Below are 18280 nucleotides of genomic sequence, written 5' to 3' on the forward strand. Positions count from 1 at the left end.
AGATTCACACTTCTTGATTGAGTCATTGGGAGGGCTCGGGAGAAATCAGCTGGTAGTTTTCAAACTGGCTGAGCTAGTGGTGAGACCCAGCTGTTGCACAGTACGGTGTCAGAACTTCTTAGTATCGCATATCAGAAGTGAAATGATAACAAATTAGCAGACATAGAGGTAAGACCAGCAACCTTCACAGACTTCCCTCACATTCATTAAATTGAACTCATTCCCCCTCTGCCAGAAGTTTGCTTAAACCTGTGTTTTGTTTTTACACTAAAAGCGATCCAGAAGGATAAAGTGAATAGGATACCTATTACCAAAAGTGAACATTAAGCCTATTTCGTTGCTCCCTATATATTGCAGAAAGAACTTCTAAAGAAATCTGATACACTACTTAATGACACAAAGATCTGATTGACTGTCGGTTAAACTGTCAGTGATGCTGTCCGACTCAGTGGGATCTAAAAAGAGCCTCCAAGTAATCAGTGTTATACACATGAAAATGGTCTTACTCTATCCAGCTTTCAGTGATAGTATAATTGAAGGTCTAACTTTATACTTGGTATTTTCTCTCTACTAGCTTTGTAGTTGTCCAATTCCATTATTTATTATTTAGTTAGCATCAACAAAGTCCCATATTGCTGTTGGGCTTTTAATGTGTTACTGTGAAGGCACATGTTTTAGAGACCTGAGTTATGTTTCTTCTTGTAGGTCGATGAGGTAATGCTGACTCTGAAACAGGCCTTCAGCACCGCGGCCGCCCTGCAGAGTGCCAAGACCCAGATTAAGCTGTGCGAGGCCTGCCCTATGCACTCTTTGCATAAGCTCTGTGAAAGGATTGAAGGTACAGTAGAACTTGGCGGGAGCGAAAGAAAAGTTTGCTTTGGCATCTGAGAAGTGAGAAAGTCGTTACTGTGGGCGGATGGGTCTTTGTTTCCAGGTGAAACCAGGGCCCAGAGAATCATTTCTCACGTCCGGTCAAATTTGTGTACTCAGTCTCTCGGAGGTGCTTGCCTTTTCCCCTCCTCTTTCTTTCTCTTTTTCATTTTTCTTTCTTTCTTTCTTTTTTTTTTCTGAAGGCAGACTCAAAAAAAGGAGTTGTATTTCCCACAGTTCTTAAGATTGCTATGGACTTAGTCGGAACTGACCAAATATTTGTCGAATGGGTGAAGAGAGGCAAAAACATCCCAGAATGTCAACTATTTTTATTTAAGTCTGTTTTTATTCTCTCTCACTTGATGTGTTCCTTTTCCCTAACAATGTAGAACTGGAATGGACCTTGTGTGGCTTTTGAGGGACATTTGAAAATGACAGAGATAGTGGGTGTGATATCGTAAAGCAGGTTTTTAAAAAAAGTGTTCTGAGGAGCAGAAATGAGGAAGAGGTGACTCTTGACTCACATCCCCTCTCTCCTTGTTATCTCTCATTAACAAAAGAGGTTGGAAACGACTTCACAGAAGAAACGCAATTTGGTAAACATGTGTTAAGCATCTGCTGTGTGCCAGGCATTGTGGCAATAGGCAATACAGAAATGACTGAGATGCAGGCTGTGCCTTCAGAAGCTTCCAGAGTGGAAGACAGGCATATGAGCCCGTTAATGCAAGTCAGGATGATGGGGGTTATGAGAGATGGGGAGAGTGCAAGTGCCAGAACACGGCAGAGAATGGTCTCGTCATTGTAAATGCAAATTGTGAATTCTGTTCAGTAAACAGCAGAATCGTAGGCACAGGGCGGAATTGATGATGAACAGCAGTGTTTATCGACTATCCATTCAGCTGTGTGACCCAGGACTATTTAAATGTAATGTTCAGATTTTAAAATTTATAATTTTTACAATGCACATAATTTTTGCATTTGTACACTTGCGAAAATGGAAGATTCTTTGGTGTACAGTAAAGAGAGCATCATAAATCTGTGGAAGAGAGGCTGAATTGCTTAGGAAATAGTGTTAGATCAATTTGGTATCCAAAGAGAGAAAGATTCCTCCCACTTATCCTACTCAAAATACACTCTAGGTGGATCAAACCCCTCACTGTAAATAAAATATTAAAATCATTAAAAGAAAATAAGAATATTCTGGTATCCTTAAACAAGGAAACCTTTATGAAGATACAAAAATGCAAAAACTGTTAAAAGAAGTTGTGGACAGATTTGACCTCATAAAAATTTACATTCTTTACATAACAAGTATTTCCTTGGAAGTTAAATGAGGAGATAGCAGATTGGTAATCAGAATTTATTAGAATTCTTAACGGTCTGAAAGAGAAAGATAAAACTACCAGTAGGAAATGACACAATCCATATTAAAAAACACTCATATGAAAAGAAAATTAAAAGGTCCAGTAATAAAAATGAGAAGATTTTCAACCTCCCTAGATGTCAGAGACATGAAAATGGAAACAATAAAATAGTCATCAGATTAACTGTTGGTGAAATTGTGGATATATTGATATATTTGTGTGAGGCTGAATGTAATGTAAATTGGGATAGCCATTTTGGGTGACGATGGATAGAAATTCATTAACCTAAAATTACCCACTAGTTCCCCGTCTTGATAAGAGAAGCTCTTATATAGGTTTAGAAAGTGACATTTTCAAGGTTGTATTGTTTTTAAATAAGGGAAAATTTGAAACAACCCAAATATGTATCAATAGCATAACTGAAGTATGTTCATACAATGGAACAATTAATAGGAATGAATTCCAGCTGTATATTGACTTGGATACATCTTAAAATTATATAATTGAGTGAAATGGTCATTTGTTGGTAACACATACGCTTTGTTCTGTCTGGAAAAATACATAATATAATACCCTGTGTTTCTTTTTTTAAAGGACTTTTAATATGGTCTACTTTTAGATTTACAGGAAAGTCGCAGAGTTTCCAAATGTTTGTTCCCCATTCTCCCCAGTTGTTAACATCTTATATAGTCCAGTGCAATGTTCGGAATAGGAAATTAATACTGGTACAATATTATTATCCCAGCTAAACATTTCATTTGATCTTCACCAGTTGTTTTATTGATGTCCTTTTTTGTTCCAGGATCCCCGTCGGGATTCTAGCTTTGTGTGGTTGTTGCCTTACCCTGGTCTCCTGCTGTCTGCAGCTCCTCCTCAGTCTTTCTTTGTCTTCCATGACCTTGACATCCCCAATGGGCATTACTCTGTTACTTTGCTGGACGTCCCTCAGTGCAGCCCGTCTGACGTCTTGTTACGTTTGGACTGAGGGCAGTGCTTCCAAGAAGAGCATGATAGAAATGGCACAGCTGCCATCCTGTCTCGGGGCTCATGACGTTGCATCCTGTCATGGGGCTCATGACGTTGAGTGCATCCTGTCACTGGGCTCATGACGTTGAGTTTATCACTGGTCATGTTGGCCTTATCACCTGGTCAAGGTGCTCTCAGCAATTTTCTGCTATAAAATTACTACTCTTCCCCCTGGAGCCAACAAATATTTTAGATACTTTGAGTCTACACAAATCTCTTGTCTCTTATGCCTTTGCTCACTGATTCTACTATCTATCAAAGGCAAATTTATCTCTGTCTATAATGTTCAAATATTTTAAAAATGTAGGATTTATCTTACTTGGGTAATAATATATAAAGCAAATAAATGCCCACAGTGTTATCTGACTCAGAGGAAAAGAACTCTTTTTAAAAAAATTTATAAAACCAAAAATGTTTTCATGGAAAATGTTTTTGCCCAAGGACTTGATATAAATTATGTGTAAGAGTGTGATAGATATAAAAATAACATGAAGTAAAGAGGTAACAATTTTGTGGTAGAATAATAACCCTAATTATGTCACTGAGTACTCTTGCTGTTCCTGAAATTTTGTTTCCATGGAACAAGACCTGCATGAGGAGGAGAGATTCCTGTTTATGCTGTAGCTCTGCCTTTTAATATTATTACTATTAAATTAGTATTATGTTATGGTTTAAGCTTAGAGATTTTGGCCAATGCTAGTATTCACCGATGAGTTTCTACGGCGTCTATGTCTGTTCATATACTAGATGGTACCTGGTTATGCTGTTGATTTGGTATCCTTTAGAAACTTCTTGTTAATAATTCTGACTTGAGGATAACTGACAGGGGGCCGTTGATTTTGGTAAGGGTTCCATCTAGCTTTCATCATTTTGTGGTAGTGTTCCAAGGTTTGTTACAGGCAGGGACACCTCTCCTTGAGAAGATTTAACTTCAGAGCCTGCTGGCAAAGGGACAAGCTGTAATGCATGATATATGCATTTTGATCTCTACAACTATGCTCTGTTTAATACTTATCCCCATCATTTTCCATAGGTCTCTACCCCCCGAGAGCCAAGCTGGTAATACAGAGGCATCTCTCATCACTGACAGATAACGAGCAAGCGGATATCTTTGAGCGAGTTCAGGTAACATGATTTATAGTTCTCACCAATAAGATCTAAGAAATGAGAATCAGATCCTGTTGTTATAAGTTCTTTTCACTCCTCTCTCTGAAGTTCAAGATATATATCCTATTGCACTATATAGGATAGTATCGAAAATACCACTGTTCCTCCTGCTTCTAAGATCAGGGAAACACTTAGCTTTATTTATGTCTGTCTGCCAGACACATAAAACCAAGTGGGAATACAACAAAATGAGAGAAGCTGTGTTGCATAGTGTGCTCTTGATTTGTGTGTTGGACAGAAAATGAAGCCAGTCAGTGACCAGGAGGAGAATGAACTTGTGATTTTACATTTGAGGCAGCTGTGTGAAGCCAAGCAGAAGACACACATTCACATTGGAGAAGGCCCATCGGTGAGAAGATGCTTTTTTTTCCCTTGACCTACTTTTGTTTTGTTTATATATTTAGTCAAAACATCACAGAAGATGTGAAAGGAGTTTCTTTTCTTTGGGTTCCCAACTTTAGAGCTAAAGTTTTATCAATCAGACTTATTTTTCAGCATCTTAGTTTTGGAAGAAGTCTTAACATTGAGATAAAATAATGAGTTCTACAATGTGGAAAAAAAATGGGTTCTTGGTATAAAAACAGTAATAACACATGTTCATGATTTAGAATGAACATGCTTTTTTGGTTGTATCGATCCATTTTATTTCAAATCCATAGGAACATTTTATTTCATTACAAGTTTATACAACCTTGAAGGGTAAATAGCAGACACCCAAAGAAGCAGTAGTATTTTGTAAATGGCCATTTTATTTTATTTTTATTTTTTTGAAGATTTTATTTATTTATTCGTGAGAGACTGAGAGAGAGAGAGAGAGGCAGAGGCAGAGGGAGAAGCAGGTTTCCCGCTGAGCAGGGAGCCCGATGCAGGTCTTGATCCCATGACCTGAGGTGAAGGCAGATGCTTAACCTACTGAGCCACCCAGGAGCCCAGAAATGTCCATTTTAGATGCAGACGAAGGTCTGATATTTTTGTGCATTGGCTGAGAATGTATCTTCAGCTGCGTGTAGATAAAGCAAGACATCAGCAACAGCCCTGTAAGGAGATGATGACATAGTTACTTCTCAGTAACAGGAATTTAGGTTAGTCTGTATTTTACTCTATACAGAGGAAGTCACACATCACTTTATTAGTGATTCCTGAATTGTGTTCATTGAACCAGCTCTGCTAGAGAATCTTCTATGAGCCAAGCTGTGTGATAATGGTGAACCAAAAAGAGATGAATGAATCCTCCAGGGAAGAGCTCCAATATTGGAAAGGGGAATGCAAACAGATAAATGGACATGTAGAATAGAGGCAACAGTGCGGCTTCTTAAGAGAATGTGCAAATGTTCAGTGAGCTCAAAAGTAACTATGTCTTTTCTTTAGAGCCAGAGTACAGAGTAAGGATGGAGGGAAGAATTTAAGAATTCAAGAGGAAGAAGTTTTTTGGGGGGAGGCAGGGGACCAAATTTTAGGGGAGATAGTTTGTTAATTGAAAAAGTCAAAATATTTTTTAAGAAAGGGACATTGAGCACAAAGTTATGCAGTAGCTGTGACCATGACATACTCTGTGCAGGCCTTCAGAGTACTTAATGGATTTTTAGGATGCACTTGGGGATGGGGTAATAATGGCTGGAAGGATAGGCAGTGGTGAGATGATGGAGAGCCTTAAGTGCTAAGCCTGACTTTGTCATTGAAGGTAAGAGCATGAGATCAGATTTGTAATTTAAAGAGATAATTCTGCTGTGCCTGGGTGGCTCAGTTGGTTAAGCATCTGCCTTCAGCTCAGGTCATGATCCCAGGGTCCTGGGATCTTGTCCCACACTGGGCTCCTGGCTCAGCAGGGAGCCTGCTGTTCCCTCTGCCTCTACCCCTGCTTGCGTTCTCTCTATCCCTCTCTCTGACAAATAAATAAGATCTTAAAAACAAAACAAAAAAAGAGATAATTCTGTTGTCATAGTGATGGCTGATTTGTGGGACAGATTGATGGGTGAGGGGGTTGACAGTGTTAGGACTGCAGTCACATTCCCAAATCAGGAGAGTTTTGTAATAGAATATGCGAAAAGTGATTCATGTAATTATTGCATAAACTTTTGTCAAGTTGCACACTGTGTACGAGGCAATAGTGTTGAATAATGACCCCTCTTTTCTGCCGTCTAACTGTTGAGGAGGCGAAACCAGCATGTAATCAAATAAAGTAAAATATGAAGATAATGGTGGAATTGATACAATGATATAAGTATGTACCAGACAGATATAACCCTGGTACCTAAATAGATTGAGTGATTCTGTCTTTAGAAGTTTATTTTGTCTTGGAGAGAAGCGAGCTAGAGCACTCCTGGAGCTGTGGGGAAGGGAATGAGGCAAGAGCTCTTTAGGAGGTATGATCATCAGGACTTTGTGACGAGGAACATGTGTCAAGGAAGGGAAAGGGGATTGCTAGGAGAGACTTAAGAGTTTCAGGTGTGGGGGAAGTGGATGAAATTGAGCTGGAAATATAGAAAGAAAACAAGAGTGGGACAAGGGATGGAAATAAGAAATAAGAGCTGTTTTAGAAGGGTGTTTGAGGGGCTCCTGGGTGGCTCAGTCAATTAAGCGTCTGACACTTGATTTCGGCTCGGGTCATGATCTCAAAGTTGTGAGATCGAGCCCCACGTCAGGCTGTGTGCTGGACATAGAGCTTGCTTAAGATTTTCTCTTTCGTTCTCCCTCTACCCGCCCCCCCCATGTGTGTTCTCTCTCTCTCTCCCCCTAAAAAAAAGAAATGTGTTTGAGATTTAATTAGAAAAGTGGACTTGGTGCCCACAGAGGAATTTGAGCTGATGTTGTAAATATGCAAGACAATGAGGTTTGGCATAGATTTGAAGTCGAAGCGGGAGGTACTGAGGAACCTTGCATTTTAGGCAACGAGTGAATTAAAATGGCACCAGTGAAAAAGACTGAAAGAGGATGATAGGGTAGAAAAAGACTGGCAGAGATTTGCTATGGTAGGTGGCCAAGGTAGGAGAAAAGTTCAAGTTAGAACATCAAGCAAGTCCAGTGATATAGGATGGTCAAGAAACATAAAGACTAAAATCTGTTAATGGGTTTGCCGATTTCAGTCACTGGTGGAGATAGTGATGTTGACTAGAGGCCCAAAGCAGTGTGTGAGCTGGGATGTGCATCTTCTTGGTGATGGAGGGCACTAAAGATCACGGAAGAGGAGACTTTAACAAATTGTTTTCCTACTTGTAGTTAAGTTCTCCCTCACTCTCTCTCTCTCTTTCCCTCCCTCTCCCCTTCCTTTCTTCCTTTCATTTATTCATCTGGTATGTACTGAGCAGCTACTATGTCAAGCACTGTGCTAAGTACCAGTACAACTTCCCTATTTTAGTCATGTTCTTTGCCTGAAAGCCTGAGAAGAATGTCTTCCCAGTCCTTTATCCACACCTGAGCCCAGTCCAGCTTCCATCCATAGTCATTATTTTCTTTCCTTTCTTGATGGGGGTCCTGTTTCTTTTTATCAGTAACTTAGATCTGTTAGCCAATTCTAATGTGGACCTTTTGTTGCCTTCTGTCTGGACTGTGCTGAATTCTCTAGTCTGGTCTTTCAGTCTCTGATTTCCCTGTCCTTCAGGTGATTTCTGGATGTTCCTTTCAGATAAATCTTCTCCCAAACATTACTTTTACAGTGACACCCCTCTGCTTATAAATTCTGATCAGTGATTCTGCCTATTCAAAGTTTCATCTCCAGGGGCGCCTGGGTGGCACAGCGGTTAAGCGTCTGCCTTCGGCTCAGGGCGTGATCCCTGCGTTATGGGATCGAGCCCCACATCAGGCTCCTCTGGTATGAGCCTGCTTCTTCCTCTCCCACTCCCCCTGCTTGTGTTCCCTCTCTCGCTGGCTGTCTCTATCTCTGTCGAATGAATAAATAAAATCTTTAAAAACAAAAACAAAACAAAACAAAAACAAAGTTTCATCTCCAGGCTCACTTTTCCAAGTTAACCTTCAACTACTTTCCTTCGTTTTGGCCAAACACCCACCCTGACTCCCTGTCCCATGAGCACTAGTCTTCATTCTGCTAACATCATCCCCCATGCTGGGAACTTCTCCATCCCCATTTTTTTTCTGCCTGTAGAACCTTGCCTGTTTTTTTATTCCTGACCACTGAGAACCACAACCAGTCTTTTTATTCCTAAGACCCACAACCAATTCATGCATCCAGATTTGATACATGTTGCTTTGTGTTACTGTATAATGTGAATATTCCCTTCTCAAACAAATAATAAAGTTTCTCTCTTGGAAATTTTCTAGCACTGCCAACCATGTGATATACATAGTGGCTCATTAGTGCAATAGAAAAAAATATAGAGAGAACCTAATATAGTGGACATATTGTAGATTCTCATACAGCTTAGTACTATTAATGAGTACTTGTTGATTTGAAAGATAAATGACTCACACCCAAATGAAAATGGGATTGTCACAGTAGCATTCACAGAATTCAGTTTTACCAGGAGATGCTTTGTTCTTTGAGACTTATTTTCTGTGTTTTCCTCGGTAATTTGGACATAAAATATGCAGCTTGGAGAGGGATGGTTATAGTTGCTAATCAAGGTAGCAGTAAAAATTGACATTTCGAGTTTAATTTTTGTTAAATGCAGCAGGATTATATTAGCAGAAAGAAAAGACATAAAAGAAAGATCTTCTGTGTTTTTTATTACTTATAATATTAAAGTAAATCCCTGCCCTTATAATCTGTATGCTCACAGTGTGGAACCTGAATTATTACTCCTTAATAGAGTTACAGAAGAATTCTTGTGCTTTTTAATGGCTTAGTTAAGCCCATATTTAAGGCCTCATTTAACCTTGAGTGTTTCCAAACTAAAATTTATCTGTTTTTCTTCCTATAGACTATTTCAAATAGTACAATCCCGGAAAATGCAACAAGCAGTGGAAGGTTCAAACTTGACATTCTGAAAAATAAAGCTAAGAGGTCTTTAACTAGCTCCCTGGAAAATATCTTCTCAAGGGTAAGATTAAACTGAGACTCTCTTAATTAGGTATTAATGTGTTTGCTAACTGCTTTATTTCACTCTCAACAGCCTCATGGAAAATTTCCTTAATAAAAAAAACCAAACAACAAACTACTAAGATAACTTTAATTTAATTAATGTATTTTAAGTAATCTCATGATTTATTCCAATGCCTCTAATATCTAAGTTTGAGCAAGAGATTTAGTAGTAGAGATATATGTATTAAAAAGGGGAAATAGAATATTGATGTCCAATATTATAAGAACTTATTATCATTTGCCACATAAAGTTATAAAGTAGCCTTCATTTTGCTATTATTAAGAGCTGACAGGAAATACTAAAATATTATAAATTAATAGGAATTTATGTATTCTATTTATTTTATTGTATGTTTTATTTTAAAATCAAAGTGATTTCTCTTCCCTTTCTTTTTCTCTTCCTGAATAATTCAGTCCTAAAGCTGTTAGATGAGCCCAAGCAAGGTAGATGTCTTAGAGCTGGAGGATGGGGGACCCACAGTGGCTCAGAGCAGGGAGACAGAGCCTAATGGGGTTCTGTGTGTGGGGTAGCCCAGTGCAGCCTGTGGAAACCAGAATGTGGCGAGGAGGATATCAACTTAGGAGGGCAACCTTGTTCAGGAAGTCAGAGCTTGAGCCAGCGAGGAGGCCAGTCGTGCAGAGGGATGGCCCACTGCAGGATGTCAGAGCCAGCGTGAGTGGAGGGGAGAAGGCTTTCAAGGTGCCAGTTACAAGGAGTTAGAGTCCTTGAGCAGAGTGAGGATGGCATTGTGTGTGTGGGTGGCAGACCTGATGGAACCTGAGTAGGATGAAGAGCGTCTATGAGGTGACAGTTGTGGAGAAATTTACACACAGGGGACTGGTCAGATACGGAACAGTATTAAGGATTTGGGAAAAGGGAATTGCAAATATGAAGAGGGAAGAAATTAGAATAAATCCTGTGTTGTTGGATTCAACTCAGAGGTAACAGTATGTAATCCTGATTATCTATGTGCTTTTGAATTTAATATAGTTAATATATTTTATTTAAAAATATATATTAACACGTGTGTGTGTGTGTGTGTGTGTGTGTGTGTGTGTGTGTAAATGTGCATATGGTCCCTGGCTCTGTCCACTGATAAGAGCCAGAAACAGCTTTTCTGCAAATGCCAGAGAATAAATTAAGCCTGGTTGGGTGACACCAAGCACCCGGATTTTGGTCTCCGTATATTATTCTACAGGAAGGAACTGGAATCCTGGGAGAAATGTCTGATTCCAGGACTGCAGGGCAAAGTACAGGATAAGTATGGAGCATGCTGGTGTTGTAGATAGTAAGGGAGCACTCAAAGAAAGATGGCGGTGTGTCGTAAAGACCTTGAAGGGCTCCCACCGTTGACATCTGAGACAACGTAAACATCAAAATAAATGATAGCAAAGGATTGTAACCTGTTGTATAAAATAGGAAATGATGAGCTTACTCTGGTATGAAAAATGAATGAATACCTTAAAAGTTTGCTCATGATCAGGTTATTTACTGGATTTAATTAATACTGGTTAATTACAAAGAAGAGAGTAGTGACTTAACAATGGCGAAGGCTGGCAGACACTTTAGTCAAGTGATTTAAATGGAACGTCCTCACCAATGCTGCAAATTGAAACCTTGTGCCACTTGATTCAGAGAATACAGAACTTCTGTGGTAGTCTTGCCGAAGGGGCAGTACCAGAATCGAATCATGAGGTAGCATCAACAAACCCTCAGGGAGGTACAGTCTGCAAAATAGCCTGTTGTCTTCAAAAGTGTCAGGTCAAGAAAGTTAAGTGCTGTAAACCATGAGGACAGTACCTTCTGATACAGGGTGTTCTTATTTTTATTTCTTTGCCAGAACTCAAAATACTTTTTTTTTTAGATGTTTTTTTATTATATTATGTTAGTCACCATACAGTACATCCTTGGTTTCTGATGTAAAGTTCGATGATTCATTAGTTGCGTTTAACACCCAGTGCACCATGCAATACATGCCCTCCTTACTACCCATCACCAGCCTATCCCATTCCCCCACGCCCCTCCCCTCTGAAGCCCTCAGTTTGTTTCTCAGAGTCCATAGTCTCTCATGCTTCATTCCCCCTTCTGATTATCCCCCTTTCTTTATCCCTTTCTTCCTCTACCGATCTTCCTAGTTCTTATGGTCCATAGATGAGAGAAACCATATGATAATTGTCTTTCTCTGCGTGACTTATTTCACTGAGCATTATCTCCTCCAGTGCCGTCCATGTTGCAGCAAAGGTTGAGAAATCATTCTTTCTGATAGCTGAGTAATATTCCATTGTATATATGGACCACAACTTCTTAATCCAGTCATCTGTTGAAGGGCGTCTCGGTTCCTTCCACGATTTAGCTATTGTGGACAATGCTGCTATGAACATTGGGGTGCATATGGCCCTTCTCTTCACTATGTCTGTCTCTTTGGGGTAAATACCCAGTAGTACAAAGCCTGGGTCATAGGTAGCTCAATTTTTAACTTTTTAAGGGACCTCCACACTGTTTTCCAGAGTGGCTGTACCAACTTGCATTCCCACCAACAATGTAGGAGGGATCCCCTTTCTCCACATCCTCTCCAGCAATTGTTGTTTCTTGCCTTGTCAATTTTTGCCATTCTAACTGGTGTAAGGTGGTATCTTAGTGTGGTTTTGATTTGAATTTCCCTGATGGCTAATGATTTTGACCATTTTTTCATGTGTCTGTTAGCCATTTGTATGTCTTCATTGGAAAAGTGTCTGTTCATATCTTCTGCCCATTTTATGATTTGTTTATTTGTTTTTCACGTATTGAGTTTGAGAAGTTCTTTGTAGATCTTGGATATTAGTCTTTTATCTGTAGCATCATTTGCAAATATATTCTCCGATTCCGTGGGCTGCCTCTTAGTTTTTTTGACTGTTTCCTTGGCTGTGCGGAAGCTTTTTATCTTGATGAAGTCCCACAAGTTCATTTTATCTTTTGTTACTCTTGCCTTTGGAGATGTGTCATGAAAAAGGTTGCTTTGGCCAATGTCGTAGAGAGTGCTGCCTATGTTCTTCTCTAGGATTTTGATGGATTCCTGTCTCACATCGAGGTCTTTCATCCATTTGGAGTTTATCTTTGTGTATGGTGTGAGAGAGTGGTCAAGTTTCATTCTTTTGCATATAGCTGTCCAATTTTCCCAGCACCATTTATTGAAGAGACTTTTTTCCACCAGATGTTTTTTCCTGCTTTATCAAAGATTAGTTGCCCAAAGAGCTGAGGGTCCATTTGTGGGTTCTCTATTCTGTTCCATTGGTCTATGTGTCTGTTTTTGTGCCAGTACCATGCTGTCTTTGTGATCACAGCTTTGCAGTACAGCTCGAAATCCGGCATTGTGATGCCCCCAGCTTTGTTTTTCCTTTTCAACAGTTCCTTGGCGATTCGGGGCCTTTTCTGGTTCCATAAAAATTTAAGGACTATTTGTTCCAGTTCTTTGAAAAGTGTCCTCGGTATTTTGATCGGGATAGCATTGAAAATGTAGATTGCTCTGGGTAGCATGGACATTTTAACTATGTTAATTCGTCCGATCAATGAGCATGGAATATTTTTCCATATTTTGTGTCTTCCTCAATGTCTTTCAAGAGTGATTTATAGTTTCTAGAGTATAGATCCTTTACGTCTCGGGTTAAGTTAATTCCAAGGTAACGTATGGTTTTTGGTGCTATTGTAAATGGGATGGATTCCCTAATTTCTCTTTCTTCAGTCTCATTATTCGTGTATAGAAATGCAACTGATTTCTGAGCATTGATTTTGTATCCCGCCACATTACTGAACTGCTCTATAACTTCTAATAGTTTGGGAGTGGATTCTTTTGGGTTTTCCATATAGAGTATCATGTCATCTGCGAAGAGAGACATTTTGACTTCTTCTTTGCCGATTTGGATACCTTTTATCCCTTTTTGTTGTCTGATTGATGTTGCAAGGACTTCTAGTACTATGTTGAATAATAGTGGTGAGAGTGGGCATCCTTGTCATGTTCCTGATCTTAAGGGAAAGGCTTCCAGCTTTTCCCCATTGAGAATGATATTTGCTGTAGGCTTTTCATAGATAGTTTTTATGAGATTGAGGAATGTACCCTCTATCCCTACACTCTGAAGGGTTTTAATCAGGAAAGGATGCTGTATTTTGTCAAATGCTTTCTCTGCATCTATTGAGAGAATCATATGATTTCTGAATTTTTCTTTCTGGATAAAATCTAAGACCCCGATTGATTTGCAAATGTTGAACCACCCTTGCATCCCAGGGATGAATGCCACTTGGTCATGATGGATAATCCTTTTAATGTACTGTTGGATTCTATTAGCCGGGTTCTTGTTGAGGATTTTGGCATCCATATTCATTAGGGAAATCGGTCTGTAATTCTCCTTTTTGATGGGGTCTTTGCCTGGTTTGGGGATCAAGGTAATATTGGCTTCATAGAATGAGTTTGGTAGCTTTTCTTCTGTTTCTATTTTTTGAAATAGCTTTGGGAGAATAGGTATTATTTCTTCTTTGAATGTTTGGTAGAATTCCCCAGGAAAACCATCCAGGCCTGGAGTTTTGTTATTTGGAAGGTTGTTTATCACTGACTCAATCTCTTCATAATTAATTGGCCTGTTTAAAAAATCAATTTCTTCCTGTTTCAGTCTTGGTAGTTTATAGGTTTCCAGGAAGGCCTCCATCTCTTCCAGATTGCTTAATTTATTGGCATATAGCTGTTGATAAAAGCTTCTAATAATCCTTCCAATTTCATTGGTGTTGGTTGTGACCTCTCCTTTTTCATTCATAATTTTATTAATTTGGGTCCTTTCTCTATTCTTTTGGGTAAGTCTTGCCAGTGGTCTGTCAATTTTATTGATTCTCTCAAAGAACCAGCTTCTAGTTCTGTTGATCTGCTCTACTGTACTCCTGGTTTCTAATTCATTGATTTCTGCTCTAATCTTGGTCAACTGCTTCCTCGTGCGTGGATTAGGCCTGTCCTTCTGTTGCTGTTCCAGCTTCTTGAGGTGAGAATATGAAAACTGCATTTTAGATTTTTCTATTCTTTTGAGTGAGGCTTGGATGGCTATGTATTTCCCCCTTAGGACTGCCTTTGCAGTATCCCATAGGTTTTGGACCGTTGTGTTTTCATTCTTATTGGTCTCCATAAATTGTATAAATTGATTTTTGATTTCCTGGTTTATTGAATCATTCCTGAGCAGGAAGGTTCTTAGCCTCCAAGTGTTTGAGTTTCTTCCAAATTTTTCCTTGTGGTTGACTTCCAAATTCAAAGTGTTGTGGTCTGAGAATATGCAGGGAATAATTTCAGTCTTTTGGTATCTGTTGAGACCTGTTTTGTGTCCCAGAACATGGTCTATTCTTGAGAATGTTCCATGGGCATTAGAATAGAATGAGTATTCTTTGGTTCTGGGGTGTAGTGTTCTATATATATCTATGAGGTCCAACTCGTCGAGTATGGCATTCAAAGCCCTTGTTTCTTTGTCGATTTTTTGCATGGGTGTTCTGTCTATTTCTGATAGTGGAGTGTTGAGGTCCCCTACTATTAACGTATTTTAATCTATATGTCTCTTTATTCTGGTTAAGAGTTGGCTTGTGTATCTTGCTGCTCCCCTGTTGGGGGCATATATATTTATAATTGTCATATCCAGTTGTTGGATACATCCTTTAAGAATAATATAGTGCCCTTCTGTGTCTCTAACTATAGTCTTTAGTTTAAAATCCAATCTGTCTGATATGAGAATTGCTACCCCAGCTTTCTTTTGAGGTCCATTGGCATGAAAGATGGTACTCCATCCCTTTCCTTTCAGTCTGAATGCATCTTTAGGTTCAAAATGAGTCTCTTGTAGACAGCAAATGGATGGGTCATGTCTTTTTATCCAATCTGCAACCCCATGGTCTTTTATGGGAGCATTTAGGCAATTTACATTGAGACTGAATATTGAGAGATATGATTTTAATGATGCCATGTTGCCAGTACAGTCTTTGTTTCTATCGATTGTGACTTTCTGTTCTGTATCACTCTTGGGGCCTTTTTACCTTTATAGAACCCCCCTTAATATCTCCTGTAGGGCTGGTTTCATGGTTATGAAATTGGTCAGTGACCGCCGATTCTGGAAGGTCTTTATTTCTCCATCAATTCTGAATGACAGCCTTGCTGGATAGAGGATCCTTGGCTGCATGCTTTTCTCTGAAAGAGCTTTAAAAATGGCCCCCAACCCTTTCTCTCATTCCAGGTCTGTGTAGACAGGTCTGGTAATTCTGATACTTTGCCTTGGTACGTGAGAAATTTCTTTGCCCTGGCCGCTTTCAATACTGTATTCTTGGGTCTAATATTTGCGAATTGCACTATGACGTGACGTGGTGTAGGTTTGTCGTGGTTGAGCTTGGGAGGGGTCCTCTCTGCCTCTCAGACATGAATGTTTGTTTCCCTTGCTAGATTAGGGAAGTTTTCAGCTACAATTTGTTCAAATATCTCTTCTAGACCTCTGTTTTTCTCCACCTCCTCGGGGATGCCGATGATTCTGACATTGGAACGTTTCATTGAGTCAGTAATCTCCTGTAACCTACATTCCTGATCGTGGATTTTTTGAGTCCGGATTCTGTTTTTGCTTTTTGTTCTACTAACCCATCCTCCAGTTCACTGATACATTCTTCTGCCTCATTCACCCTGGCCGTCAGAGCCTCTAGTTTTGACTGCATTTGGCTCATAGAATTTTTTATTTCTGCCAGGTTCGCTCTCATTTCCACCCTTAGAGATTCTATATTCTCATTAACATTTTTGTTAATACTTTTTTCAAGTCTACACATCATCTTGACCATTGTTACTCTGAATTCCATTTCTGATAATTTGGTTATATCCATGTCCATTAGTTCTGTGGCAGAGGCCACAGACTCATTGTCTTTTCTTTGCTGGGGGGGATTTCTCCTTCTCGTCATTCTGATGAGGAGAGGATGCGGAGTTGTCCAGAGCCCAAATTATTGACCGGGACCCAGGCCGTGTGCCCTTGTTTTATAGGGATCTTAGGGATGTGGGCTTCTTGATTTTTCAGCCTGCCTTCTGGGGGAGGGGCCTGCCGCGCCGATACTCAGGCAACCCTGTTTGGGTAGAGTCTCCCTGTCCCCAGCGAGGGGGGATGAAGATGGGCACACTGTGAGCCACTCTTTCCAGGCTTTTGTTCTCTGGCAGCTTTCCCTGGTGGTTTGCTGTGCCTCTTCTGAGAGTCAGAGCGGCAGTGGCCGAATCTCAGCCTCTGTCTCAGAACAGAGGGATCGCGGCCCGTTCTCTACTGATGTTCTGGCCACTTTAACTCTGTTTCTGTTGGTGCTGCTCAACCCTGCAGCGTCCTGGGATGTGCGCCCCACACCCGGCGTCCCAGCCCTCACTTCCAGGTCCGGCGCGTCTCTGTCCTTTGTGTTTCTAACACCGCCAGCCACCAGCCGCCCAACGCGCGCTCCCGGAGCTCCCGGTCTCAGTCTGGTTCCAGTGAGTACACCGGGGCTCCGTTTCAGACTGGTGGCAAGCGTTCCTGTCTCACGGTCTCAGTCTGCTCTCTCGCGGGTGCTGGTCTGCGAGTCCGCCCGCTCTCCCGTGCAGGTGGCTACCGCTTCCCCGGCGCCCAAACGCGGCAGCTCCCTCCCCCTTCCGTTTATCTTCCGATATCTGTGCGCGGTTTCATGGCTCCCCGCTTTGTACCTCAATACTCAGCGCTGGAGATGTTCATTTGTAGAGATCCAGATGCGTCTTCCTGCGTCTCAGGCTGATTCCGTGGATGTTCCGGCTGGTCTGGTACCTATCCAGCTCTACTCAGGGCACTTGCTGAAAAAGGGGTCCCCTACTCCTCTGCCATCTTAACTCCCTCCTCAAAATAGTTTTACAAGTATTCCTCTTAATGAATGAAATTCTTCCGATGCTAACAAAAGCTTTATCGCAAGCATGCTCGCTATCAGTACTATTATCAGCAGAAGACAACATGTAGGAAAAGAGAATTCTAGGAGATTAATCACAAGTGTGTGAATGCAACATTTCATAAAATTTTCCTATCCTTTTTTTCTTCAGTATTTATAAACTACTTACTTATATTCCTTCTTTTTCTCTCTTTCCTTCCTTTCTCACTTCCTTCTCCTTCCCCCCTTCCCCTCTGTTCCACAGTATTTAGTGAGAATTTTAGTAGAAAGCCTATTTAAGTAGGTAGTCAGGGGACCTGAATTGAAGACCTAGCTTTATAGTTTTGATCTCGATTTTATATTGATGTAGGTTTTACTTTTATGATCTCGAACAAATTATTTACCTTTCCTAAGCCAGTTTTCCCATTTGTGGAATGTGCATACTGATAACGTGCTTACCTCATGTTACTGTAAGGATGAAATGTCAGTCTGTTAGGAAAATATCCCAGTGTAGATGTGAGACGGTACAAACAGTGGTAAGCTCTGAAATCTCTGTCCTTTACAAAATGACCAAAGGGGACTGAGAGTGTTACACTCTTTCTCCCCTTTTAGTACCTTGACGTTCTGCACAACGCTTGCAGGGCTGACTTTGAAGTGCCGCTCCCTTGCGTAGCCTCGAGTGGCCGCACTGACTCTCAGCAAGGGCACAGCCCATCTATTTTGGTCAAGGCGGATACTGTAGCTTCTCTGTCCCACAGTGCTGCCAAGTGCCATAAATTATGTGACCTAATAAGATCTTGCTTGCACCATGTGCAACAGAATGGACTTAAGGGGAAGGTTGGCAGCTATCCATGTTGTGTTAAAGGTTACATAGAAAAGAGATTTGTGTACTTCTAAAATTTGTTACTTTATCTCTTTCTTTCTTAGTTATATAGTAGA

At 40.4% G+C, this 18280-nt stretch overlaps 1 protein-coding gene across 3 annotated transcripts in view; it reads left to right on the forward strand.

Annotated features, from left to right (window-relative positions):
• TBC1D4 (TBC1 domain family member 4) overlaps window positions 1-18280 on the forward strand; it is a 182270-nt gene that overhangs the window by 119758 nt on the left and 44232 nt on the right. For all 3 annotated transcript variants that reach the window (XM_026493413.4, XM_044381872.3, XM_026493410.4), the window contains exons 5-8: window positions 706-838; window positions 4294-4385; window positions 4666-4776; window positions 9302-9421. In XM_026493413.4, coding sequence (XP_026349198.1) covers window positions 706-838; window positions 4294-4385; window positions 4666-4776; window positions 9302-9421 — 456 coding nt within the window. The remainder of the gene's footprint in view (window positions 1-705; window positions 839-4293; window positions 4386-4665; window positions 4777-9301; window positions 9422-18280) is intronic.

The sequence above is a fragment of the Ursus arctos genome, unplaced genomic scaffold (genome assembly GCF_023065955.2).
Source record: "Ursus arctos isolate Adak ecotype North America unplaced genomic scaffold, UrsArc2.0 scaffold_10, whole genome shotgun sequence".
NCBI lineage: Eukaryota > Metazoa > Chordata > Mammalia > Carnivora > Ursidae > Ursus > Ursus arctos.